The following is a 27,997-nucleotide window of genomic DNA, read 5'->3' on the forward strand; positions in this document are numbered from 1 at the left end:
AAAATCTCCAGGTATTTTCCAATCCAGAACTGGCAACCCTAGTGTGAGTTCACTACAAGGTTTCATCAATCGCAAGTGTCTGTGGTGTAGGGTTGCCAGCTCCAGGTTGGGGAATTCCTGGAGACTTTTTTGGGGGGAGGGGGAGTCTAGGGAGGCCAGGGTTTAGGGAGCGACCTCAGCAAAGAGGTCATAGAGTTCACCTTAAAAAACAGCCCTTTTCTCCAGGGGAGCTGATCTCGTTAGTATGGAGATTAATTGTACTCCTGAGATATCTCCAGCCATTACCGGGAGGTTGTCAACCCTATGGTCAAGAGAAGCCCAGCGTGTATAGCCGGAAGTCGTTTCTCAGAAAGGGACACCGTAGAGTTAGCCACCGCCCCAATCCAAGACGGCACTTCCCGTTTTCGCCGCTATTTTTTAATCGGAAGTGCGGGCTCTACGTCGCTCTAGCTATGTCCTTTCCTGTCTCTATAGCTTGGGTTTTCAGGAACGACGATTTCATTCAACCCACCCCTTTTTCCCCTTGTCGCGGTGCTTTTACGTCACGGACGGAGCCCGCTTCCGTCCCGTTGTTCGGTTCAGGGCTAGCAGAAATTGGCCGGTGATATCGGTTGCCCTCGCCATGGCGGACATGGAGGAGTTGTTCGGAAGCGACGCCGACACCGAGCCGGAGCAAAAAGGTAGAAGAGCCAGGAGGGAAGGGGGAGGGGTAGTGACTCATCTCGCGCATGCGCGGGGGGCGGCTTTGGTTTCTCCCGGCAGCCTCCCCAGATGCGACTTCCATTACTGTCGCCCACGTTTAGTGACAGGGTGCCCCAAGCCCTAGAGCGAGAAAATAGCATAAAAGCAAAACCTTTGCATTTTACTATATTGATTTACAGGGTTTCCTCTGTACAGGGTTTCCTGCAGGTTAATTTGTATTCTATGAAGTAATCCCATTAAGGTAGATCCAGATGGGGAGCCGTGTTGGTCGGAAGCAATAGCACCGAGTTTAAGAGTGGCATGTTTAAGACAACACAGTTTCATTCTGGGGATAAGTTCTTGTGTGCATGCACACTTCTTCAGGTAGATCCAGATGGGCAGCCGTGTTGGTCTGAGGCAACAGAACAAAGTTGGAGTCCAGTAGCACCAACAGAGTTTCATTGAGAAGTCTCAATAAAACTTTGTTGGTCTTAAAGGTACTACTGGACTCCCAACTATTTCAAGTACTTTCAGGTGGGTAGCTGCGTTGTTCTGAAGCAGCAGCAATAAAGTTTGAGTCCAGGGGCACTTTTAAGACCAACAAAGTTTAATTCTGGGTATAAGCTTTTTTGTGTGTGCACACTTCTTCAGGTACTTTCAGGCGGGTAGTTGTGATGGTCTGAAACAATAGAATAAAGTTTGGGTCCAATGGCATTTTTAAGACCATCAAAGTTTAATTTTGGGCTTGCACATGAAAGCTAATACCCAGAATTAAACTCTGTTTGGTCTTAAGAGTGCCACTGGACTCAAACTTTGTTCTGTTAAGATTGTTTCAGGTGGGCAGCAGTAGAACAGAAATTCCAATCCAAGTAGTGCCTAAATGACCAGCAGACTTTTGCAGAATAAATAAACTTTCAGTGAAGTGAACCTTGACTCACAAACACTTATGCTCTAGATAATTTGTACTGGTCTTTAAGGTACTGCCAGCTCATCTGTTCATTTTGATTAATAGTTAGGGTTGCCAGACTGTAACAGGGGCCTGGAGATCTCCCGGAATAGTAGCTCCAATCTTCAGAGATCCATTCCCCTGGAGAAAATGGCTGATTTGGAGGATGGACTCCATGATATTACGCCCTGCTGCAATCCTTCCAGAAACCCCTCCCTCCCGAGGCCTCACTTCCAAAATTACCAGGAATTTTCCCACCCAGAGCTGGCAACCATGCATTCCTGTTCTGTTTGATTCCTATATCGTGGATTCTGGGGTGGAAGGGGAGGGACTGGAGCAGACTCTCCTGTGTAAGACCACCTCATGCCTTCATAACAGAGACAGAATTTCAAGTGCTTCCCACTATTATGCTGTAGCCTTTGTAGGGCGCAAGACAGTTCGGTGTCATTCCTCTGGGGGCCAAGAGAGAGTGTCTTGCCTGAGATTGTTAAGTGCAATTGTAAGACTAGGACTTTTTATCTTGGTACATTTTTTTTTATCCAACCCGCTCTCCAAGGAGTTCAGGAGAAATGCAATTGTTTTTCACTTCCCTTTCTCCCTTGCAAAACGAGAGTATGTGGCGACCCTGATGCAGGGAGCTTTGACTCTCAAAAGCTCATACCCCAAAAATGTTGTTGGTCTCTATGGTGCTGCTGGACTTGAATCTATAGAATCATAGAGTTGGAAGGGACCCCCAGGGTCATCTATCCAGTCCCCTGCACAATGCAGGACATTCACAAGTATTTCCCCCAAAGTTCACAGGATCCGCATTGCTGTCAGATGTCCATCTAGCCTCTGCTTAAAAACCTCCAAGGAAGGAGAGCCCACCACCTCCCGAGGAAGCCTGTTCCACTGAGGAACTGTTCTGACTGTCAGGAAGTTCTTCCTAATGTTGAGCTGGAAAGTCTTTTGATTTAATTTCAACCTGTTGGTTCTGGTCTGACCTTTTGGGGCAGCATATGACAGCCGTTCAGGTACTTGAAGATGGTTATCATATCCCCTCTCAGACACCTCCTCTCCAGGCTAAACATCCCCAGCTCCATCAACCTTTCCTCATAGGACTTGGTCTCCAGACCCCTCACCATCTTTGTTGCCCTCCTCTGGACCCATTCCAGCTTGTCTATATCCTTTTTAAAATGTGGTGCCCAAAACTGAACACAGTACTCCGGGTGAGGTTTTACCAGAGCCATAATACTCCAGGTGAAGTCTAGCTGTTCTACTGCAAACCAGCAGGGCTACCTTCTCAAACTGTGGCTACCCTGTAGTCACCCAGCAAGTCACACAGTCGCGATATCCTACCACTGATACCCGCTTAAAGGGTTTTTTTTAAAAAATGTTTGTTTTTGAGGTGGCCCAAATGTCACTGCTAGGGCTGCAGTATCAGTACTCAGGAACTTTTTAATAATAATAAATTTTATTTATACCCCGCCCTCCCTGCCGAGGCAGGCTCAGGGCGGCTTACAGGACATGGCAAGAACCATATTAAAACAATAAAACAAGATTATACAGTTCAATACAGTTAACAATTAAGTATTTAAATAATCTAAAAACAGTCTAAAAATATAATCTAATAGTGCTGCTATCTCAGTTATATTAATGATGGCGTGATGTTTATTCCAAGCTCCATCTTAGAAGGCTAGCCGGAAGAGGGCGGTTTTGCAGGCCCTATGGAATTGGCCAAGATCCCGCAGGGCCCGCACCTCTTCCGGCAGCTGGTTCCACCATTGGGGTGCTTTTATAGAGAAGGCCTGTTCTCTAGTTGTTTTTAGTTTGGCCTCTTTTGGCCCAGGTACTTCCAGAAGGTTTTGTGAACTGGATCGTAGTGCTCTCTGGGGAACATATGGAATAAAGAAGCTAAAATGGAACGTTTCTATTAATACCTTATGAAGTGTACCAATTTCAAAAGTACAGCATTACCACCAGCTAGGTTTGCAGTTCTTACCCTGCCTCCATTTTTTGGTCACAAGCCAAAGCAACTGCCAGGCTGTTAGCTTCTTTTCCATTTTAAAATTCTAGTTATGGACAGGTTGTCCTTGCACTCCCATACCACTTCAGAGGGCATGACAAGGAGGAACAGCATCTTTGTACAATTCCAGGAGTAGTTTTCATTTCTTTCAGGGCATATTGTGCTCAAATAGAGATTGATTTCATTACAGTGAACTATCGGTAGTGCACTTTTAAAAAAAGAAACCCTATTTCTCCAATCAGTTTTTTAAGAAGAATTAATTCCATCTAGCAGAAGGAATATAAAATGATTGACTGATTCTTGACATAATATACATAAATGACGTCCCTCTGTCATTTCTGTCAATGGGGAGTGACGGTGGCTCAGTGGTAGAGGAGCATCTGCTTGGTAAGCAGAAGGTCCCAGGTTCAATCCCCGGCATCTCCAACTAAAAAGGGTCCAGGCAAGTAGGCATGAAAAATCTCAGCTGGAGAGCCACTGCTAGTCTGAGTAGACAATACTGACTTTGATGGACTGAGGGTCTGATTCAGTATAAGGCAGCTTCATATGTTCATCAGGCCAGTGGCCCATCCAGTCCAACACTCTGTGACACACAGTGCCCAAAATTCAGATGCCCTCAGGAGGTGACCCATAAGACCATAAGAGGAGTCCTGCTGGATCCTGGTGGGAGGGACAGTGACTCAGTGGTAGAGCATCTGCTTGGTAAGCAGAAGGTCCCAGGTTCAATCCCCGGCATCTCCAACTAAAAAGGGTCCAGGCAAATAGCCATGAAAAACCTCAGCTTGAGACCCTGGAGAGCTGCTGCCAGTCTGAGTAGACAATACTGACTTTGATGGACCGACGGCCTGATTCAGTATAAGGCAGCTTCATATGTTCAATAACTTGGATTTATTTCGTTCATTGCAGATTCCGATTCTGGGTCTGATTCGGACTCTGAACAGGAAAATGCAGGCTCTGCTAGTAACATTTCTGGCAGTGAGAGCGATCGAGATGATGACCGAGAGGCCGTGAAGCCTAGCAACAAAGAACTGTTTGGCGACGACAGTGAAGACGATGCTGTTTCTCACCGCAGCGGCAGCGATAATCGGTCCGAAAGGTCCTACAATCGCTCAGAGGGCTCAGGACATTCCGACCACGATGATAACAACCAGTCAGATCTTGAGCAGCACAGTGGTTCCGAAGTCGCTCGGGATGAAGACGAGGATGAGGATCACAGGTCCGATGAAGCCAGCCACCACTCTGAAGCCGAAGGGTCTGAGAAAGCTCACTCGGATGACGAGAAGTGGGGGAGAGAAGACAAGAGTGATCAATCGGATGACGAGGAGAAGCTCCAGATTTCGGATGACGAGGAAAGGCCGCAGAACTCCGATGAAGAGGAGAAGATGCAGAACTCAGACGACGAGGAGCACGTTCAGGTCTCCGGCAAGGACAGGCTGCAGCACTCGGACGAGGAGAAGATGCACAACTCGGATGAAGAAGAGCAGCCGCAGGTGTCGGACGAGGAAAAGCTGCAGCATTCTGACGAGGATGAGAGGACTCGGAATTCTGACGAAGAAAACCTGCAGAACTCAGAAGATGAAGACGAAAGGCCGCAACATTCTGACGAGGAGAAGATGCAGAATTCAGAGGATGAAAGGCCCCAGCGCTCGGATGATGAAGAGCACAGGCTGTCAGATGAGGAAGAGGAGCAGGAGCATAAATCTGGTAAGAAAGTTAAGGCATGCTGATGCCTGAAGTGTAAGCCCCCTTTGTTTAGGACCCTCAGGTAGATTGTCTGGTTGTACCTGCTGGGTCATGAGTCTCTGGGTTTTTGCTGCTTTCTAGGAGGACCTTCTGCTAGTGTGCATGTATAATATCTTCTGGGGGGTTTTGGCTTGTTTTTCCTGTTGTTTGGGTTTGACACTGGTGCGTTTGTAACCCTGGCACTTTCACTTCCTGTCATATGGCTGATGTTGTGTGATTGGAGTTCATTCAACCCCACATTGCTGCCTAGTGGTTAAAAACAGGTTGCAGAAGGGTTGGAGACCGTGTCTATATCATCTTTAGGTCACTGCAGCTCTCTACAGATTAATTTATTGACGCTCATTCAGATGTCTTGCCTAAATTTAACTTTTTCCCACTCTCTAGTTGGCAATATTGTAGACTTGGCTGGGCTCCTTAAACAGAATATTTTAAAATTGGCCGGGGTGGGTGGGTTGCTGGCCCCTTTTTTTAATAGACTTCTTTACCGTTTCTTCCTGAGTGTCTTGGGATGGATAAACAGGAACAACAGGGCCATAAGAACACAAGAGGAGCCATGTTGGATCAGGCCAATGGCCCATCCAGTCCAACAGTCTATGTCACACAGTGGCCAAAAAACTCAGGTACCATCAGGAGGTCCACCAGTGGGGTCAGGACATTGGAAGCTCTCCCACTGTTGCCCCTTCCAAGCACCAAGAATACAGAGCAGCACTTGCCGCAGACAGAGAGTTCCAACAACACGCTGTGGCTAATAGCCACTGTTGGACCTCTGCTCCATATGAGTTACATACGGAGTCCTGAGTTATAACTGAGACAGAGCCGAGCAGTCATCCATCTCAGTCTAATGGATGTCCAATAATATCTCTTCATGCTGTGGATGTGAACAAAGGCAGTTAGCAGCTGTGACACAAGCAACCCAGCCCCCAAACCAGTGCTGTGATTGTGGTCTGTCACTGGTTGGATCGCAGCCCTCTTACAGGAAGCTCTGTTTGGCCTCTCCCCTTCTGTCACTGTGTGTTCACTCTTTCTCTTCCCTGCGATCCTTGGTCTATCCACTGCTTTCTTCTGCTTCCCCCTCCCCCTGGTCCCAAACTGTCCTCAACGGATGTTCTCTTCCCCCGCATTCTAGGCCCCTCCCTTCACTTGCACTCCGTTCTCTACTCTCAGGGGAGTAGGTTGGTATCGCATTATAAGAAGGTGGGTGTGTGGAGGAATTGAGGGGAGAGGGCCAGGGAAGAAATGTTCTTTTGGAACACCCCTCCCCTCGGTAGCTCCCCATCCAGAATTCTGTATGCTCTCAGCGGCCTGAGCAGACCCACCTCTTTGCTTCGTTTCCTCTCCCTCCCCCCCCCCTCTAACTGACTCAACGGCTTTCAAAATGCTGTGGTTCTGGGCTGTGCTCAGTCCTCAGCGGGCTATTTGGTGAGTTTTTTTGGTCCTCTGGATGCCTATACAAGAATCTCCCACCTTACCTTGATGATGTAGTTCTGTCGCTTTCTCAATCAGCGTGAGCCCCCGCCCATTATTGAAGGACACAGTCATTGTTTTTAACAAAGTCCACAAACTTTTAAATGACACTTGTGCTGAGGTAACTTTAATGGTGGCTAGATTTCTCCAACAGGCCATGGAAATACGACAGAGAATGGTTCTGGAATGACCACATTTTATCTTTTAATTATTTAATTTGGCTAAACTCGACTCATATATGTTTTACTTATTTTATGTATTTTAGCTCCCTATGTACTTTATAATCTAGGATTTTATATTATTTATATTGCTATTTTACTGCTATATCTGTTTTATGCCAATAAAGGCTTGCTATTTGCTAACAAAAACAGAAGGCCGTGTACAATGATACCATGTATTAAAATTAACCAAAATGACCTCCCAAACCAGTGTGCGAATTGTAGAGTTCTCCAGAACTTTTCGTCAGTGTGTCTGTGTTGAGTGCCGTCAGGTTGCCTCTGACTTACTGCGACCCTGTGAATTCGCATTCTCCTCAACGTCCCCCTGTGAACAGCCTCACTCAGGTCTTGCAAACAGAGGGCTTCCTTTTTAGAGTCCGTCCATCTCCTGTTGGGTCTTCCTGCTTTCCTGCGGCCTTCAGCTTTTCCTAGCACGATTGTCTTCTCCAGTGTCTCTCGTCTTCTCACAATGTGGCCAAAGTATGACAGCCACAGTTTAGTCATTCTAGCTTCTAGGGAGAATTCAGGCTTGATTTGACCTACAATCCACTTATTTGTCTTTTTGGCAGTCCTCGATATCTGTAACGCTCTCCTCCAACATCCCATTTCAAGTGAGCTCATTTATTAGGCTGGGCGTTGGAAAATGAAAGTGAAGAGGAATTATTTCACATCTGACCACCACTTTTTCTAAAACTTCTTTATTTAGTATTGCGGATATCTATTCATCAAGGACGGCAGTCTCTTCCACCATCTCCCGTTCAGTGTATGGGCAATAAGACCTGTGAATGTTGACTTGTCGAGTAAGACCAGTGTTCCCCTTAAGCTTGCTAATGGCAGCTGTTTCCTTTTGCAGAGTCTGCCAGAGGCAGTGACAGTGAAGACGAAATTCTACAGGTGAAGCGTAAAAAACAAATTGCGTCAGATTCTGAAATGGACAGCGATGCAGAAGGGCAAAAAGGTAAGCGTTGTGTTTTGTTGCTTCTTGCTGGGACCGAAGTTAGGCAGTGCACTTCACATTTACTCTTCGTGTCCTCTGATGGGAGCCAGCAAGTGTGGTAACCCAAAATTGCATTTTTAAGCGAGGGGTCCCCACCATTTTTGAGCCTGCGCGCACCTTTGGAATTCTAACACAGGATGGCAGGCACAGCCACAAAATGGCGACTTCACACAGGAGGTGGAGCCACATATACAGAGAAGGCCCAAGTTCAGGGAAGAAGGGAGAATTTAAAAATATACTGGGGAAGAAAGGTGAGAAAGGATAAAACCAGCTGTCACCTGCAGGGGTGGAATTCTAGCAGGAACTTCTTTGCATATTAGGCCACACGCACCTGATTTAGCCACTCCTCCAAGAGTTTACAAAAAAGAGCCTTGTAAGCTCTTGGAGGATTAGCTACATCGGAGGGGGGGGGTGGCCTAATATGCAAAGGAGCTCCTGCTAGAATTCCACCCCTGGTCACCAGTACAATGTTATTTTAATCAGCATGGCCAATCATATTTTCAGCAACAAATCAGAAGTTCTGCTGGACAAAAGTCCCACCCACTTTCTAAAAATACTCGGTGAATGCCAGGAATCTGTCAGAGGACGCCATGTTGGGGCCCCTTGGTTTTAAAAACAACCAATCTATGTGTTTGTGTTGGCCATGCCTTTCAGCACCCTTTAGGGTTGGGAGGTTTCTTGAGTCACCTCATGTCAATTACTGTTGTATGTGGTCTGAAAGGAAGTCAGACGCTTTCGCTGGGGGCGTCCTGTGCAGTAGAGATGGTTTGCAGGCTAGATCCAACAGCTGGGACAATTTTGGGTCGTTCCTGGGGAGCCCCCCCTATCATTTTAACCCACATGTGGAAATAATTTGCTCTGGTTGCCTGGAAAAGAGAAACCTCTTTAGGCTGCAAGTAGATCAAGATGGGTAGCCTTGTCTGTCTGTAGCAGTAGAAAAGTTCAAGAGTCCTGCAGCATCTTAAAGACTAACAAAATTTGTGTCAGGGTAGGAGGTTTTTAAGATTATTATTTAATTTATATGCCACCTCTTGCTGCCAAGTGGTCTCAAAGTGGCTAACAACAGCTAAAATATTAACAGATATAAATTAAAAACATAAACAGATAAAGCTAAAAGGCAACCTGCATAAGTGGACCTGAGTAATAAAAAGCTAAACAGTTCTACTTTGCAGGCTCCATGGAATTTAGATATGTCTCAGGACCTGCAAATCATCTGACAACTGGTTCTGCCAGGACGGGGTCACCACAAAGAAGGCCCTCGTCCTGGGGGATACCAGGCAGAAATCTTGGGGGCCAGGTACCACAAGCAGGTTGTGGGTTGAAGAATGCAGATTTCATGAGCGGGGGGACATGTCAGAAGAGGATGTCCACCAGGTATGAAGGTCCCAGACCATTTAAGGCTTTAAAGGTAATCACCAGCACCTTGAATTTGGTCTTGATTTGTGAAAGGTCCTCCCCTGCCACAAATTTTGTTAGTCTTTAAGGTGCTGCTGGACTCTTTCTCTTTTCTACTGCATTAGGCTGTAAACAACTGAAGTCACCTTTGTGTTATTTTCGTCTTTGATTTTGCAATGAAGAAAACTGCAGATTTATACCCCACCCTTCTCTCCGAATCACTCAGAATGGCTTACAATCTCCTATATCTTCTCCCCCCACAACAGACACCCTGTGAGGTGGGTGGGGCTGAGAGAGCTCTCACAGCAGCTGCCCTTTCAAGGACAACTCCTGCGATAGCTATGGCTGACCCAGGGCCATTCCAACAGCTGCAAGTGGAGGAAGGGGGAATCAAAACCGGTTCTCCCAGATAAGAGTCCACGCACTTAACCACTACACCAAACTGGACATATTCATTTGGAGTGGTGTGTCTGACCAGCCATGTTTTATAATCCATAAGCTGTTATTGTTTGAAGGGAGCAGATTTACTCTGAACACTGAAGGGGTCAGACTTCCATGACAAAATACGATTCCAGCCCTGGGGCTTCTGCCTGTTCCCAAAAAACCCAGCCACTGCCCATCCCTGCATTGAACTAGACCTTTAGGCAGCAGCACAAAAGAGCTGGGCAGAGTTCTGAATGGGCAAAATCATGATTCAGATCCGTCCATGTTCTGCAGGAGCCGTGCTGCAGACAGAAGGTCACCTTTTCCTGTTCGTCTCTCACTTCTGTGCATAGGAGTGTTTGTGCATAGGGTCTTTTTAAAAAAAAAGTATTATTAGATCATCAATAGCGTTGTAATGCTCCAGCTCTTGTTTTTTGATCCCCTGTTTCAGCTAAAAATTAGCTCTCAAAATGGTCCTCGGGAGTAATAACCAACGTAAATGCCATTAAAATGTCAATAAGTGTTATGTGGGGCTTTGGAGTTTTGGAAGCAGAATGCAGGCACATGGGGGATAGTGGGCTGCTTGTTCTCCTCTGGGAGGAGTTGGAGGGGGGCTTTGCTGGGGCTGTATCCTACTGTTATTATGGGGCCTGCAAGATCTGGTTTGAAAACACAAGTCCAAGTCAGCACTCTGCACCCTTCTGTAGTCACATGGCTGTTTGTTCTCAAAACCAATCGTTCAGAGGGCCTCGGAGGTATACTGTACAGTTTAAAGAACAAAAGAGACCATTTGGATTGTTGATCAACATTGTGATTGATGGGAGATATGGAACAAATGTTGTCATCTGTTGATGGGAAGGAAGGACTCTAATTTTCTGTCTTCTCATTTCCTCTGGACAAGACAATAGGGATGCAATGGACCTGTTTGGAGGGGCAGATGATATTTCTTCAGGGAGCGACGGAGAAGACAAGCCCCCAACTCCAGGGCAACCTATTGTAAGTACATTTGACAGGCACAGGTGTCGGGGGGGGCGGGGCGGTCTGAGGTTCAGCTTTTGGCACAGTCATCTAGATTTGCTTTGAAATTCCAAGCCTAAGACTGGATCCAATAAGCTCTTCTGCTGCTGAAAAAGACAGCATGGGGTTCCATTTGACCACTGAAAAGGCTCTGCTGGGAATCACAAAATTGCCATGGACAAAATCATGTGAGACAGGGCCTGTAATAAGGAGGGGAATTGGGTGAGGCTGAATGGAAAAGATGGCCGGGTCCAACTCAATATTTGTACTTAAGTTTACCTAATTCTGCTAGGCACTATAAATGCCATTGCCGATGCATTTGGAAGGGGCTGCATTGAAAATTTATTCTTCAGTTTACTTTGTGCTAGATAAGGCTGCAATCCTATGTAGACTGAGAGCAAGTCCTAGAAAGTATGTATTCATGTGTGCATATATAACACGTGTGTGTGTGTGTGTGTGTGTGTATACATCCATATACACGTGCAAATTGCTATATGCAGAAATGGAGGCTGAGACTGGGGCAGGCAGGCTGCGCTCTCTCCTATGGAAGCTCATGTGTCTTAAATTTTAAAGGTTAGCAGAGGAATGCAAGCTGCACTCCCCAAGTGTAAAAGACTATTGCTCATTTCATTTATTTCATCCTTCCCTGAACTTCCATTTTTTTTCTGTTTAAAACTGTTCTTGCGGGGGAATGAGGGCTGGAAAAATTCAGGGAAAAACAGGGGTCCCCCCGCCCTGCAGAAAATGTGGAGTCCCACAGAGTTTGATGTATTTTGCTTCTGAGTAACCATGAGACAGAACTATCCATGGCGTCTAGAGCAAAAAGGAAATTTTATACCAGAGATTGCCAAACCTGCTGAACACAGAATAAATATCAGATGTTTGAGAGTCATGAGACATGAGCGTCAGATGTCTGAGAGCTGTGAGACAGAAAGGAAGGAAGGAAGGAAAATAGATGGGGATGGAAGAAGAGGTTGATAGAAAGCAACTTTAACCTTAAATGCATTTCCCAAGTGGCTAGCTTGGCATGGAGAAGTGATTTAAAGAGACAAATTCCTTCTCCTAGCCGGCCGACGAGGCATTGGGAGCTTCAGGAGCCACACAATATGTGCGAAAGAGCCACATGTGACTCCCAAGCTGCAGTTTGGCTACCCCTGTTTTATACCATACCTGATTTGGTTTGATCTCTGTCTGCTTTCCGTGTTAGGATGAGAATGGTCTGAACGAGGATCAGCCGGAGGAGGAGCCTATTCCAGAGACCCGAATAGAAGTGGAAATTCCGAAAGTGAACACTGACTTAGGAAACGACTTGTATTTTGTGAAGCTTCCCAACTTTCTCAGCGTAGAGCCCAGGTAGAAACCCTCTTCCCCTAACCCTGCCTCAGTCCTGAGAATCCACCCTTACGGTTCAGTCAAAGAGCTCTGGTACCGTCTGTCTTGGAATAAAGCAGCTTCAGGTGCGTTCAGTTGATATAGCATGCACCGTGACGCAGTGTGCTGTTTGGTGGGGAAAGTGCAGTTTCTGAAGCACAGGTACATTGTTGGCTCTGTGGTAACAGAATGCCTCATCATGTATTTCAGACCATTTGATCCTCAGTATTACGAGGATGAGTTTGAGGACGAAGAGATGCTGGACGAAGAAGGTAGAACACGGTTAAAACTGAAGGTATAGCTTGGAACACTTCCTTTTACACACACACACACACCCCATGGAGATCACAACTGGCATTAACTGGTTTCTTACCTCATTGGTTCAAGCTGCCCACATCTCACCTTTCTGCTTAAATGACTGGCACCCTGAAACTCGCATCGTCAAAACAACAAAACCAGTTTGTGAAATAAACGCACAATTAAAAGCAGCAGTACCAAAACCGTCCATTATAAAAAAGGCGAGAATGGCAAAAAGAAAACAGACTACTCAGCTGATGCTTTAGAAATTACTTAGCGGGTGAGGGGGGGGGAGCTGCGTGGGATGGGGGAACGATTCCCAGTTCAAACTGTGCTTCTGCTGTGGGTGGGGGGAGAATAAGCACCAGGGCTCACTTTGTAGGAGGAGCTCCTTTGCATGTTAGGTCACACGCCCCTGATGTAGCCAATCCTCCTGGAGCTTACAGTAGGCCTTGTAAGAAGAGCCCTGTAGGCTCTTAAAGGATTGGCTACCCATCACTTGCACCAGTGCAGCTGGCGCTTGTGGAAGGAGGACTGAAAAGTGAGCCCTGATAAGCACAATATAAATGCTGGGTGTAACTGCCGTTGCCTAACGGATCCCACGATGGCAAGGATTGTGGATCTTTCCTGCAGCCCTTTCCAGTCCTCCTTCCACAAGCGCCAGCTGCACTGGTGCAAGTGATGGGGGGCAGTTTTGCCTCCTTCCCCTCCCCCCCCAGGGCAGCTTCCTACTGCATGCAGTTGTGCGTGCAGATGAGTCCCAACAACCCCAGGACTCAGCTTTCCCATGGTCGAGCGGGCCTGCTGAAGGGGAGGCAAACATGGGGGAGTTCTGTGACTGTCAGCACCTTCCACTGAGTTGTTGCGGGATTGAAGTCCTGGCTTGTGGCTGGAGGTGCTTATCTCTTTCAGAGCACACAGGTGATATTCTGTTTTTTTGTAACTGGGAGGAGGGACACCTTGGATACATATAAAACTCCCTTGCTGCCCAACCAGCTGAATATTAAGGATTTGCAGCCGATTTATACCACATGTAGCCACTGTTCAGTGTTGTGAGCGTGACTTTGTCCTTCACGTTGAAGGCCCTTAGCGGTCAGGGACCCACATACCTTTGGGACTGCCCCCAGAAGAGTGTTACGCTCAGGGAATAAGAACTTACTGATGGTGTCCAGCCCAAGAGAGATCTGGCTGTCCTCCCCCAGGGCCAGGGCTTTTTTGGCCCTGGCCCCTGCCTGCTGGAATTCTCTGCTGGAGAACATCCATGCCCTGCAGGATTTGCTGCCTTTCCACAGGGCATGTAAGGCAGAGATGTTCCGCCAGGCATTTGGTTGAGGACGGCGTTGGGACAGTTCACAGTCTGGGGCTCTCACAGTGTCCCCCACCTCCTGAGACGCACCCAGGAGACTCAGGATCTCTGAACTTTTTTTCACCATCTTGTAATCGGAATTTCTTTTTTATTTGGACTTGATATTGTCGTAAGCCGCGCTGAGCCCTATTTGCAGGGAAGGGCGGCCGAGAAATCTATCCCATAAATAATAAGTAGTATTTCCTCCCATCTTGCAAGCAATGGACAGCTTTTTATGCATAAGGAATCCTTTCTCACTTGCTGCTTCCGCATCCCACCAGGTGGAAAACACTATTCGGTGGCGGACACGCCGAGACGACGAAGGGAGCGAGGTTCGAGAGAGCAACACCCGGATTGTCAAATGGTCCGACGGGAGGTGAGCTTGCCTGACGTGACTGGGTGTGTTTTTGTATTAGGCAGGCCTCACTTCCTGGGCTTCATTTCTGCTGTGGCACCCATCTGTGTCCAGCATGCTGAGCTGGAGGCACTACAGTTACGTTTGGGAAACTGGGGACTTCCGTGAGCTACCTAATTGCCCTGACCCGGATGATCCAGACTGGCCTGCTCTCATTAACTCTTGGGAGCTAAGCAGGGTCAGCCCTGGATAGTGCTGGGAAACCACCAAGGAAGTCAAGGGTTGTTACGCAGAGGCAGGCAGTGGCCAACCACCTCTGAATGCCTCTTGCCTCGACCTGGATGGCTCAGGCTAGCCCCATCTCATCAGATCTCAGAAGCTGGGTCAGCCCCGGTTAGTACATGGATGGGAGACCACCAAGGAAGTCAAGGGTTGTTACGCAGAGGCAGGCAATGGCCAACCACCTCTGAATGCCTCTTGCCTTGACCTGGATGGCCCAAGATAGCCCCATCTCATCAGATCTCAGAAGCCAAGCAGAGTCAGCCCCAGTAATGCTTGGATGGGAGACCACCAAAGAAGTCCAGTGTCGGCACACAGGGAAAGGCAACAGCAAACCACTTCCATTAATCTCTTACCTCGAGAACCCTACGGGGTTGCCGTAATTCAGCTGAAACTTCACGGCACTTTCCACCACCAGCAAATTGGAAGGGCCTGCATTGCCAAGTCAGGCGTTTTTCTTTTGGTAGCGATGCTCCAATAAAAAGTCCTGAATGGTTGCAAATTTGCCCCACTCACGAACACCCTCTTGCCTGTGTGAACCTTCTGCTTCCAAGCTGAGAAACTCAGCAGTGGTTCTCAATTTGCGTGCTGATCAGAATTCCTATCCCTCCTTTTGTTTTGTTTTTTAAAGCATGTCGCTGCATTTGGGGAATGAGGTGTTTGACGTCTATAAAGCACCGCTGCAGGGAGATCACAACCATCTCTTCATCAGACAAGGGACGGGTCTTCAGGGGCAGGCCGTGTTCAAGACAAAATTAACCTTCAGGTAAGACTCTTGGATCGTACTTGACTCAGAGTGTATTAACAAATGCAACATTCCAGCGTGGGAGAACAGTTTGTGTACTGGCTTTAGGCACTGGGACACCTGGGCTTCCAGTCCTTGTACCACCATAAACCTCCTTGGGTGACTTTGGATCAGTCACACTCTCTTGCCCTAGCCTATTTATTTATTGTCCACCTTGCAGTGTTGTTATATGTGTGTGTCAGGGTACATGGTTGGGTGAAGAGCTGTGTATACTCTGTGGAGGAAGGGGGATTATAAAATGTACTAGATTTTGATTAATAGCAACAGGATCCAAGATTGTTCATTTACTGCCTTCAGCTTTGTCTGGAGTTTATGCGCCCACTGGGCTGCTCATCCCAAAACCTTGAATGAACAACTTAAGCTGCCCAATTGAGTCAGTCTGTTCAAATTGGGTTCTGGCTGCCTCCCCTGGACACGCAGCACCTCTGTATCGCCTTTCTCCACTTTTCCACTTAAGATCTTTTCGCTGGAACTGCCAAACCTGGAACTTCTCTGTATGTGAAGTGTGTGCCCTGTACCAGATCAGCTACAAACCCCTGGACAACAAAACCAAGTCAAAGTACAGATCCATCTGCTTCAGTCTCGTCTATTCTGACCAGCTGCAGCTCTCCCGAGTCCTGGGGTTAGAATTCTTCCCCAGCACTTGTTGCTTGAGATCCTATTCTCTTTAAGGTGGGAGATGCCAAGAATTAAACTTCAGGCCTTCTAGACTCATAGCTCTGTTACCAAGCTGTAGTCCACAGACTTCAAATTCTGCAAGCACCCGGTGGCCCAAAAACAATGAATTCAAATTACTTAGTGGACCTGCCATTTCAAGCAGGGTGTTCAGGCCGTGGTGGGTTTGTACTGGGCGTGATCCACCAGGAACCTTCTTTGCCACTCATTGTAACAAATAGGGGGTTGCGCAGATAGCAGCAGCTGCGTGCTCCAGCGTGATGCCAATGGGGGGTGCAGTGTTGACATATCAGAGAGCTTTGTGGGTTATGGCAAAGGAAGCAGGAAGAAGTATGGTAATGTGAGTAAAGCAGGAGTCCCCAGCATCTTGCCCAAAGACACCATGGTGCCTGCTAACACCTTTCCTGGTGCCCTGCCAAGTGTTTTTGGAAAGTGGGTGGACCAGGTGAAGGTTTTGCCCCTTAAAGCTTCTGATTGGCAGTTGGAGATTTGATTGGCTGTGCAGATTTTTTAGAACGTTGCTTTGGCAGCAGCTGCCCCCACAGCACAAGGATCTTCACGGTGTGAAAGTTAGCTGTGGCAGCCATTTTGTGGTAAGCCGTGGCAGCCATTTTGTGGCTGGCTCTACCTTTTGCTGCAGCCATTTTGTGACTCTGTCAGAATTCCAAGGTTGTTCACATACTGAAAACGGTTGAGACCTGTGAGGTAGAGGTCGAAGGACACCCCTATTTTGCTTCTGGGGGAATGGGCTGAGGAGTGGTGGGTCAAGAGTGGGCCCGAGGATGGTGGGAGGTGGCAGCAGGTGGAAGTTTAAGAGGAGTCCTCAGCTGTATGGTAATGTGTTCCCTGGCCTTTAAAAACAACAGTTTCTCCAGCAACATTTAGTGGCACCATTTATTCTCTTGGAACCGGACTCAGACTTTTTATTTACAATCACAGACCAGTTAAAATTTAAAAGATTCAACACAGGAATAGAACCTGTGCTATAATAAGGATTAAGATAGACAATTGTCTTAATATATTAAATATTAAAAAATTACATAGGAATCAAGACACAAATTAAAATAGAACGTCTAAAAACAGAACATCTACAAGTTGAAATGGAACATTTATGTAATTTTAACCCAGTATTTTAATTGGTCTGTGACCTTAAATAAAACGTCTGAGTCTCTTGGAACCACAGTGCTCTACAAGGAATTCTAACTCAGTAACAATTTTGTGACAGGCCTCACTCAACAGACAGTGCCACACACAGGAAGATGACCCTGTCACTTGCAGACAGGTGTTCAAAGACGCAGAAAATCCGCATTTTGCCCATGGCAGGTCGCGACCCAGAATCCCAACGCACGGAAATGATTAAGGTACAGTTTGGACTGGGATAAAGGAAGAAACTGTTTTCTAAGCTATTTCCCTATAGATACATGGATAGGTAGTACAGTTATATTTCTAGGGGTAGTGTGTGTGTATGCACAGGGATTTTTTTGTAGCAGGAGCTCCTTTGCATATTAGGCCACACACACCCCCGATGTAGGCAATCCTCCTGGAGCTCACAGGGCTGTTAGTACAGGGCCTACTGTAAGCTCCAGGAGGATTGGCTACATCAGGGGTGTGTGGCCTAATATGCAAAGGAGCTCCTGCTACAAAAAAAAGCCCTGTATATATGTATGGATAGTACAAATATGGGTGAGACAGTTATTTTTCCAACTCAGCAAGACTTGCAGGTTCTACAGCACAAGAACAGGCACAGTCAGTTGCTTTTCTAGAACCGCAAAGGAGCCCAAAATGCCACAGAAAGCAACCCATTGGTTGACCACATGGCCTGCCTATTTCTGGGCATGGTACCTCAGACTGACTTGCCACTTCTCCCTCTCCAGCATTCTGTTGCTTCCTGGCTTGTGGCAATCCATGATAGCCTTGTTCAGGCATAATAGCAGACTGCATTTTGTCCTGAATCAGGGATGGGGGAGAACTGGAGCCTGCAAAGCCCAAGGCTCATTCATTCATGCAACTCCAGTAGCTTTCAGTGGTGACTAAATTGAGACACCGAGTCCATCAGGGCTGGAATCTGAAAAATGCTAAGAAGGGGGAAAAGTTGGGGGACGAGAGGTCAGGGAAAGGAACACTGCAATCCCAGCAACCTGGCTTTGCCCTCCAATCTTTGCGAGTTGATTTTTGTAGCACCAGTACAGTCGGGAAGCGAAGGATGCCTCACTCCACCTACTGTATGAGAACAGTTTTTCTTCACTGGGTGCAATCCGAGGGATGGGGTAAAAATGATTTAGTGCATTTGCAAAAACATTCACCGGAGCCCTGCAAGGCTTTGTTAGGTGTTTGCACCCCGGGGGATTTTTGAGATGGGAGAGCGCTGGGAGAAAGCATATCCCACCAGCAGACCAAAGTGGTATACTCTGCGCTACCACCTTTTTGGGCTGCCCCACCTCAGTCTACTGCTGAGGGCTTTTGTTGGGGAACTGACCGCCTCAAGCAGGCATAAGGTGCAGTGCCAAGCCCCGCTTGCCAGGTCTTTGAGTCTCATTGCCCCATCTGCCCTGTAGAAAGAGGAGGAGAGGCTGCGTGCTTCCATCCGCAGAGAGTCCCAGCAGAGGAGGATGCGGGAGAAGCAGCACCAGCGGGGGCTGAGCGCCAGCTACCTGGAGCCCGATCGCTACGATGAAGAAGACGATGGCGAAGAGGCCATCAGCTTGGCAGCAATCAAGAACCGCTACAAAGGGGGAATCAGAGGTATGCCCGTTTTGCTTTAGAACATAAGAGAAGCCATGTTGGATCAGGCCAATGGCCCATCCAGTCCAACACTCTGTGTCACATAAGAACATTAGAGAAGCCATGTTGGATCAGGCCAATGGCCCATCCAGTCCAACACTCTGTGTCACACAAGAGAAGCCATGTTGGATCAGGCCAATGGCCCATCCAGTCCAACACTCTGTGTTACATGAGAACGTAAGAGAAGCCATGTTGGATCAGGCCAATGGCCCATCCAGTCCAACACTCTGTGTCACACAAGAGAAGCCATGTTGGATCAGGCCAATGGCCCATCCAGTCCAACACTCTGTGTTACATGAGAACGTAAGAGAAGCCATGTTGGATCAGGCCAATGGCCCATCCAGTCCAACACTCTGTGTCACATAAGAACATTAGAGAAGCCATGTTGGATCAGGCCAATGGCCCATCAAGTCCAACACTCTGTGTCACACAAGAGAAGCCATGTTGGATCAGGCCAATGGCCCATCCAGTCCAACACTCTGTGTCACACAAGAGAAGCCATGTTGGATCAGGCCAATGGCCCATCCAGTCCAACACTCTGTGTCACACAAGAGAAGCCATGTTGGATCAGGCCAATGGCCCATCCAGTCCAACACTCTGTGTCACACAAGAGAAGCCATGTTGGATCAGGCCAATGGCCCATCCAGTCCAACACTCTGTGTCACACAAGAGAAGCCATGTTGGATCAGGCCAATGGCCCATCCAGTCCCAACACTCTGTATCACACAGTGGCCAAATTTTTATTTATATATAAGGACAGCTCTGCGAGAGCTATGACTGACCCAAGGCCATTCCGGCAGCTGCAAGTGGAGGAGTGGGCAGGGCTTTATTTGTAGCAGGAACTCCTTTGCATATTAGGCCACACACACCCTGCTTTGCATATTAGGCCACACACCCCTTACAGCCCTGTAAGCTCTTGGAGGATTGGCTACATAAGGGGTGTGTGGCCTAATATGCAAAGGAGTTCCTGCTACAAAAAATACACAAAGGAGTTCCCCTGGGAGTGGGGAATCAAACAGGGTTCTCCCTGATGAGAGTCCATGCACTTAGCAACTACACCAAACTGGCTCTCAATATCTGTCGTACAGACAGACTGTTCCTGTTGGCCAGAGAGATGCTGAGCACTTGAGCTACAAGGGACAGATCTCCGCGTCTCGCCCCATCTGTGAATTTCCCTGGCATCGCCGCAACTGGAATATAAACTTCTGAGCTTGGTTGATTTATGTTGTCCCCTGTTATTGCAGAGTTTTCAATTACATTGTGATTATTTTTTTTCCCAAAAAAGTGCTCACAAATATTTTTAAAAATAAATCTGAACTCTGCAATCTTGCCAATCTAGTTTTTCCTGGCAGTGTGCAGCGGGAGAGGAATGGAACCTCCAGCCACTTGGGGGAGATAAAATGTTCAGTCCTGGGCCCCAGCTGGTTTTGCATCAACTTGAATTGTTGAATTGCTTTCCCCCCCTTCCTCTGAACAGCAGTGTGGCGGGGGGAGGCTTGAATGCAGAGGCTGCAACATGTCCAGGCAGTGCCAGATTAAACCCTGTGGAGGCCCCGAGGCAGTCAAAATCTTGAGGCCCCCCCCTCGCAAAGAGCAGCTCAGGGGAAGATGGGAGGAGGAAGCTGGCCTGGGGCCCCTAAAGGCTTGGGGGCCCATAGGTCGGTGCCTACTCGACCTATTTGTTAATCTGGCCCTGTGTCCAGGGAAACCCACCAAGATGTGTTAACCTCTTCTCTGCTTGCAGGATTCCAGTTACTGCAGGAGCTGCTTCACCTGTGCTGATTTCTTTGCACAGGTTGGGTGCGGGGGGGGGGGGGGAGGGCGGGGAAGAGGAATTTCACCATAGTGTGAAGATGGTGCCGCATATACCTTAATATGTGGCATTGTTGTGGGAAGCAATTAACAGCAAGGTTACAAATGCACATGCAATAAAATGAGCATCTGCAATAACTCTGACTGGTTTGCATCTTTCAGGTTGGGGGATTTGTCGTTGTTGCAAGTGCCCTATTTTTTCTTACTCACACCCTGCTTTTCTCCCCACTGGGGCCCCAAATGTGGTTTACAGATTCTCCTCTCCTTTATTTTATCCTCACGGTGACCCTGTGGGGTAGGTTAGGCTGAGTGGGTGCAACTGGCCCCTGTCACCATAGCGACAAACATCTGGAGTAGAGGTCCATCAGTGGTTAGATGGGACACTCTGGGGCAGTGATGCTCTGTGTTCTTGGTGCTTGGGGGGCAACAGTGGGAGGGCTTCTGGAGCACTCGCCCTCCTGGTGGACCTACTGATGGCACCTGGGTTTAGGCCACTGTGTGACACAGGGTGTTGGACTGAATGGACCATTGGCCTGTTCCAGCATGGCCTCTCTTATGTTCTTATGTCTGGGGCAGTGATGCTCTGTATTCTTGGTGCTTGGGGGGCCACAGTGGGAGCGCTTCTAGTGTCTTGGCCCCGCTAGTGGACCTGATGGCACCTGGGTTTTGGCCACTGTGTGACAGAATGTTGGACTGGATGGGCCATTGGCCTGATTCAACATGGCTTCTCCTATGCTCTTATGTTCACCTTCCTTGGCATAGCAGGGATTCACACCTGGATCTTCCAGATTCTAGTCCGATGCTCTAACCACTACCACATAGCCCTTGGCTCACTTTACTCTGAACAGCCAGTTTTAAGCTACAGTTGGGGGTCTTTAAACACAATTTGAGCATTTGAACAATAGGGTGTGTGTTTCCTTTCAGAGGAACGTGCTCGGATTTATTCTTCCGACAGCGATGAAGGTTCAGACGAAGATAAAGCACAGAGGCTACTGAAGGCAAAGAAACTCAGCAGCGATGAGGTGAGAGAAGCCATTTGAGGGAAGGGAGGGTGACAGAAATCGTGCAACGTTTGTCCTGGTTCTTGTCAGAATGAACGTATTGCAGACGGGGTCTCTGTTAACTAGATGTGCTACATTTAACCCTGCACAGTCCCCTTTCTTTGTGATAGGTTTTTTAATTTATATCTTCCACAACATTTATCAGTCCCCCTTCCGCCTTTTGAGATGCCAGTGTTTTGGAGTTGTTGTCATTGTGTTTGGGTGAGCACACAACTGAGGAGCCCCGAATGATCCTGACAGCACAGAGTAGGTGGCAAAGAATCGAGAAACTAGTTGTTGAGCATGTCATAGAAAATGTGTCCAAAGCTATTCTGTAAACCAGGGGTGGCCAAACTGTGGCTCTTTCACACGTATTGTGCGGCTCTCGAAGCCCCCCACCATCCCATCGGCCAGCTTGGAGAAGGCGTTTGTCTCTTGAAATCACTTCTTCAAGCCAAGCCAACGAGCAGCTTGGAAAATGCGTTTAAAATTGCTTTCTTTCCACCTCTTCCTCCCCCTCATCTGCTTTCTTTCCTTTCGGCTCTCAAACATCTGACATTCATGTCTTGCAGCTCTTAAACATCTGACATTTATTCTGTGCGGCTTTTACGTTAAGCAAGTTTGGCCACCCCTGCTGTAAACCCTATCAGAGCCCTTTATGACTAGTCCGGAAGTATCGTTGCCTGTAAATAGGAGTCTTGCAGTACTTTATAAGCTACCAAAATTGTATTGCAGCATGAGCTTTTGTGAGTTAGTGCCCTCTTCATTAGCTGTATCCAAAGCGGCTAAATTCATATTTACTAGTTCAGTCGCCAGAACTAAGCTTGAGGCCTCTGGGACCTTTAAGAACAACAAAGTTTTATTCAAGGTGTAAGTTTTTGTTTGCAGACACACTCCTTCAGATACACAAAAGCTTACACCTTGAATAAAACTTTGTTGGTCTTAAAGCTGCCACTGGACTGAATCTTTGTTCTGCCGCTTCAGGGCAACATGGCTGCCCCACCTGGATCTAGTTCAGTCACTGGAAAAGGAGGAAGAAGGAAAGCAGAGAGGCCAGTGTAAAACAGGAACCAAAGAACGATCACTTCTTCTCCTTTTAATTTTTCCTCATTTCCCCCTTCTCCATGTCTGTTGCTCAATTTGGCTATTTCATAGGGACCAGGGCTTTTTTCGTAGCAGGAGCTCCTTTGCCTGTTAGGCCACACACCCCTGATGTAGCCAGTCCTCCAAGAGCTTACAGGGCTCTTAGTGCAGGGCCTCCTGCGAGCTCCAGGAGGATTGGCTACATCAGGGAGGTGTGGTCTAATATGCAAAGGAGTTCCTGCTACAAAAAAAGCCCTGATAGGAATGACCCCTGTATCTGATGGAAGTGAGCTCTGACTCACAAGAGCTTATGCAAGAATAAAGTTTGTTAGTCTTTAAGGTGCTACTGGACTCCTCTTTAATTTTGGCCGTTCCAGAGCGGGGTAGCTGTGTTTGTCACCTTAAAGACTATTGCAGGACGTGCTTTTGTGAATCAACTTCCTCAGTTCCAGCGAAATAATGAAAATCACTTTCCTCGTTATTAAACGGGATTAGAGGAGGGGGAAAGAGGGAAGAGCCAAGCAAAGAGGTATCATAAAAAGCATAAATCTGCTTTACACAGTGATTAAAATGTGGAATTTTCTGCCACAGTATGTTATGATAGCCACAGGAATAAATAGCTTTAAAAGGGGATTAGATAGATTCATGGAGGATCATTCTGTCAGTGGCAGACTGAGAGGAACTTCTAACATTCAGTGTCTCTCAACCTCTGAATCCCAGAGCCAGGAGACAACATCATGGGAAGGCCTTAGCCTCTCTGCCCTGTGGTTGACCCTCCAGAGGAACTAGTTGGCCACTGTGTGAGGCAGGATGCTGGACTAGATGGGCCCTCAGTGATCTGATCCAGCAGCGTTCTTATGTTCATATTCTCTGTGTCCTGGAACTGAACCACTTGAGCAGTTTTGACAGATGATGATATCAGTTCTGGTTCAGTAAAGATGCTAAAGTTGTTATCCTAAAATAAAAGTCCATTTATTTAGTGGCCAAGATGTGACAAATCCAAGCGGCTGTTTTGCAGAGCACGTTGAGGGGCCTGCTGAAATGTATCCTCTCACCACTGTTTTGAACTTCTTGTTTTTAAATAATTATAAAGCAGCCAATAAATCACTTGTGCTGCTTCTTTTTTTGTCCTCCATCTTAAAAATGCTGTTTGGAGGCTGAAATTTTCACTGTTGCCACATGGGGGCGCTTGAAGTTTTTAAAAAACAAAGCGACTAGGTCTTCAGCAGCTGCCACAAGTAGCCTCTGCTTTTTGGCTGTCTGTCCATTGTGAGTCGTCATCAACAGACAGACCGAATCCCAAAATACTTTAGGTGATGCATTAGATCCTGCCAGTTTCCCACTGGCACAATGAATTTAGGCAGATGATGAAAGGGAACGCAGGCAGGGATGAGCCAGTGCCCGGCTCTTGCAGCACTGCTATATATGCCCAGGGTGATACCAGTTGCCCCTTTGGGGTCAGGATGGAATTTTCTTCCAGGCCAGATTGGCCTAGGGATCCTGAGGTTTTTTTTACCTTCCTCGGGGTGTAGAGGAGGGGTCACTTGGGAGAGGAAGGTTGGGGTTAGCGGTGAATTTCCTGCATTGCACTGGGGGTTGGACTAGATGACCCGCAGGATACCTTTCAGCTCTGTGTTTCCAGGGCTATTTTGGCAGCAGGAACTTCTTTGCATTTTAGGCCACACACCCCTTATGTAGCCAGTCCTCCAAGAGCTTACAGTAGGCCCTGTAAGAAGAGCTCTGTAAGCTCTTGAGGGATTGGCTACATCAGGGGTGCGTGGCCTAATATGCAAATGAGTTCCTGCTGCAAAAAAAGCCCTGTGTGCTTCTATGTAAAGCAGAGGAAAAGGTAGAGATAATCCCCCGTGCAAGCACCAGTCGTTTTCGGCTCTGGGGTGACGTTGCTTTCACAACGTTTTCACGGCAGACTTTTTACGGGGTGGTTTGCCATTGCCTTCCCCAGTCATCTACACTTTCCCCCCAGCAAGCTGGGTACTCATTTTACCCACCTCAGAAGGATGGAAGGCTGAGTCAACCTCGAGCCGGCTGCCTGGGATCAAACTCAGGTTGTGAGTGGAGCTTAGGACTGCAGTACTGCAGCTTTAACACTCTGCGCCACAGGGCTCTTAAAGCAGAGGAAGGGGTCCCTTTTGGCTCCTCACATGGGGCATGCAGGAACAAAAGCAACCTTGTGGGACATGGCTGCAGCCAGAAGCGGAGTAGAGCACTAGCAGGAAAGATGGTAGGATCCAACCCAGTTTTATTTGTACAGAAAGAATTCAATTCTTAATTTAGTTGGAAGTAGCGAGAGAGAATTCTGGCAACGAGTACTGGGTGGGGGATTGATTCTGAGCTGGAAAAAATAGAGATGCTCGCTAGAGATTCAAGAGTCCAAGTTTATGGAGGGCAAAGGGCCAGCAGTAAAACTAGCAGGTCGCTTAATCGCATTCAGTGGTGCTGTGGGTATGCTACGCTTTATGCTGGAAACCAAGCAGTCCGGTCCATTCATAAAAAGCCATTTGTTTTGCCCAACTGATCCAAGCCAATGATTTTCTTCTGTGCTGTAATAGGGACACATTAGGGATGGTTTTGTTAAAATATTAGCCCCCCCCCACACCCACACACCCACAAATACACGTCTGCTGCAGTCTGACTTTGAGATTTCTCAAGGACTTCATCGCGGGCCTTTCATTTGAGCAAGCTCCTTGATGAGTTAATAGTTCCGGGAGAACTGAAAATTAACCTTCAGCAGAACGCTCAGATCCCTCGGTAGTACTTCTGAAGAGCAAAGATGAACTAACAAGGCTTCGACTTAATGTTGCAGCGTCCTCAGAGCAATTGCGTGCCCACAGCATCTGTTTTCTCTGTAGGAATTGTGGATGAGCAGTACTGGGAGGGGGGATCTTTTTTTTTTTTTGAAGCTCATCACCACCAATTTCCCAAATAAGGCATTTCTCATGGGGGCTTTTATGTTGTGTCTTATGGAATAATGTCATTATGTTTATTATTGCCTGCCTTTGATCCAGGGCCTTTTTTTGTTGCAGGAACTCCTTTGCCTATTAGGCCACACACCCCTGATGTAGCCAATCCTCCAAGAGCTTACAGCAGGCCCTGTAAGAAGAGCCCTGTAAACCCTTGGAGGATTGGCTACATCAGGGGCTGTGGCCTAATAGGCAAAGGAGTTCCTGCTACAAACAAAGCCCCGCTGGATCCCAATAGTGCGGGGGGGGGGGAAGTGTTTTAAATCATACGAAGGCTTAGAATATACAAGAACTGTTCGGTTGCGTCCAGCAGAGCACAAACAGAAACAGAACTGGTGTTAGAACAGTTCCGCTTGCACGACATGATACACAACCCCTAGCGATTTCTTCCTTCTGTATCAGGGATTTCCAGCAGTGTTCCCTCTAAGCTGAGTTAATGTGAACTAGCTCAGTCTTTTTTAGCCTCCAGCTCAAATGTGTTTGTCTCGGCTCAGGAAAAATGGCCCCAGAGCAAACTAATTTATGCGGTAGCTCACAGCTTCCATGCCAGCAGCTCACGAAGTAGAATCTTTGCTCATAAGGCTCCACAGCTTTAAAGGGGAGTAGTGGTCCCTAGCCTTTTTGCAATTGTGGGCCCTTTTGGGATTCTGACTCAGTGTGGTGGGCTCCACTACAAAATGGCTGCCGCGGGAGTTGGAGTCGGTCTGCAAAATGGCTACCACCGTTTCCCTTCAATCACTCAGTGGAGATCCTCCTGCTGTGGTGGCAGCTGCTGCCAAAGCCACATCTTAAAAAATTTGCACAACCAGTCAAATTGCCAGTGTCCCATCAGAAGCCTAGCTGGACAAAAACCCTACCTGGCCCCTCCCATTTTTAAAAAACTCTCAGCAGGCATCAGGAAAAGTGTTGCTAGGAGCTATGGCGCCCACGGGAGTCAGGTTGGGGATCCCTGCTTTGTATTATAGTTCCCAGATATTGTTTGCCCAAGATCTTAAGTGGAAACACAAGTGAGGGTACAATTGGCTCGCCACTGCGCCAGTGGGAATTTACCGCTGGATCTAACCTTTCATACACAAGTTGCCGGGAACTTGGAAGGGCTGAATTCAGCCCTTCTGTCAAGTCTCCGGACTTCTAGCGATCAACACACTCACTGGATTAAAGAGAGTTTATTGAAATACTGAGCTCCTCAGAGCAGGACAGTCCTTGTGAAAACTGACAATGGTAGGGAGACGTCCCCTCATATACCTTCCATGAACTGCTACAATTCAAAGCTTTAGGGGCCAAGCAAGCAGGCCCTCCCCCCCACAGTGATTAACACATGGAATTCACTGCCACAGGAGGTGGCGGAGGCTACAAGCATAGACAGCTTCAAGAGAGGATTGGATAAGCATATGGAGCAGAGGTCCATCAGGGCCTATTAGCCACAGCTTATCGTTGGAACTCTCTGTCTGGGGCAGTGATGCTCTGTATTCTTGGTGCTTGGTGGGGGACACAGTGGGAGGGCTTCTGGTGTCCTGGCCCCACTGGTGGACCTCCTGATGGCACTTAGGTTTTTTTGGCCACTGTGTGACACAGAGTGTTGGACTGGATGGGCCACTGGCCTGATCCAACATGGCTTCTCTTATGTTCTTATGTCCCATTCCCACATCCATTGAGCAATTTAACACCTTCCTGTTGGCCACTGGGAGTTAGAGGTCTTCCACTGGTGATAGCAAATGGAGGCATTGTCTTTTCAAGGAACGGCTCTCTGAAAACTTGACCTGATTTCCTGCAGGAAGGTGAGCCCTCCGGCAAAAGGAAAGCAGAAGACGACGATAAGGCCAGCAAGAAGCATAAGAAGTATGTGATCAGCGATGAGGAAGACGAGGACGAGGAGGCATAGCGTGCGTCACAAACCAAGACGTTGACGATAGAACTTTATACATAGGCTGTACAGGGGTTTTTCTTTTTTGGCAACCCAGATGTAAGTAAATCCTAAAAAAGGAATATTTGGGGGAGGGGGCAAAGGACACATATTTTAACACATGTTATCGATGAATAAAGACATCTGGTGGTCCTCCTTTTTAAAAAGAAGACTTTTGCAGCACATGAAGGTGATGTTCCGGGTATTAAGTCTTATATGTCGGTGAGGGCATCAGGCTGACTAAATACTGATGGCTCACCGTGTAATCCTAAATGGAGTTACACCCCTTCTAAGTCTGTTCATGTCAGTGAGCTTAGAAGGATACAGCTCTGTTTGTTTATTTTATTACATTTGTATCCCGCCCTACCCTGCAAGCAGGCT

The 27,997-nt window shown here is 47.5% G+C and overlaps 1 protein-coding gene across 2 annotated transcripts; it reads left to right on the forward strand.

The window, feature by feature from the left end:
• The first annotated feature begins 446 nt into the window (after positions 1 to 446).
• On the forward strand, positions 447 to 27,786 carry LEO1 (LEO1 homolog, Paf1/RNA polymerase II complex component). Of its 2 annotated transcripts, none has more exons than XM_060259956.1 (12): positions 447 to 680; positions 4,539 to 5,336; positions 7,911 to 8,015; positions 10,774 to 10,868; positions 12,097 to 12,242; positions 12,471 to 12,555; positions 14,184 to 14,278; positions 15,168 to 15,302; positions 17,242 to 17,377; positions 18,572 to 18,758; positions 21,534 to 21,631; positions 27,488 to 27,786. In XM_060259956.1, exons 1-12 carry the CDS (start codon positions 623 to 625, stop codon positions 27,593 to 27,595), a joined length of 2,046 nt encoding a protein of 681 aa, XP_060115939.1. In that variant the 5' UTR covers positions 447 to 622; the 3' UTR covers positions 27,596 to 27,786. The 2 variants fall into 2 exon arrangements, with proteins under 2 accessions (XP_060115939.1, XP_060115940.1); XM_060259957.1 differs by having other exon boundaries at positions 27,492 to 27,560.
• The last annotated feature ends 211 nt before the right edge of the window (positions 27,787 to 27,997 follow it).

This window comes from Heteronotia binoei, chromosome 19 (genome assembly GCF_032191835.1).
Source record: "Heteronotia binoei isolate CCM8104 ecotype False Entrance Well chromosome 19, APGP_CSIRO_Hbin_v1, whole genome shotgun sequence".
NCBI lineage: Eukaryota > Metazoa > Chordata > Lepidosauria > Squamata > Gekkonidae > Heteronotia > Heteronotia binoei.

Bases quoted from the DNA above. Each gene is read 5' to 3' on its own strand.
- LEO1 (XM_060259956.1), top strand. From the start codon at position 623: ATGGCGGACATGGAGGAGTTGTTCGGAAGCGACGCCGACACCGAGCCG. The intron at 5,337-7,910 runs GTAAGAAAGTTA...TTCCTTTTGCAG, and splicing joins GGAGCAGGAGCATAAATCTG to AGTCTGCCAGAGGCAGTGAC. The intron at 12,556-14,183 runs GTATAGCTTGGA...GCATCCCACCAG, and splicing joins GAACACGGTTAAAACTGAAG to GTGGAAAACACTATTCGGTG.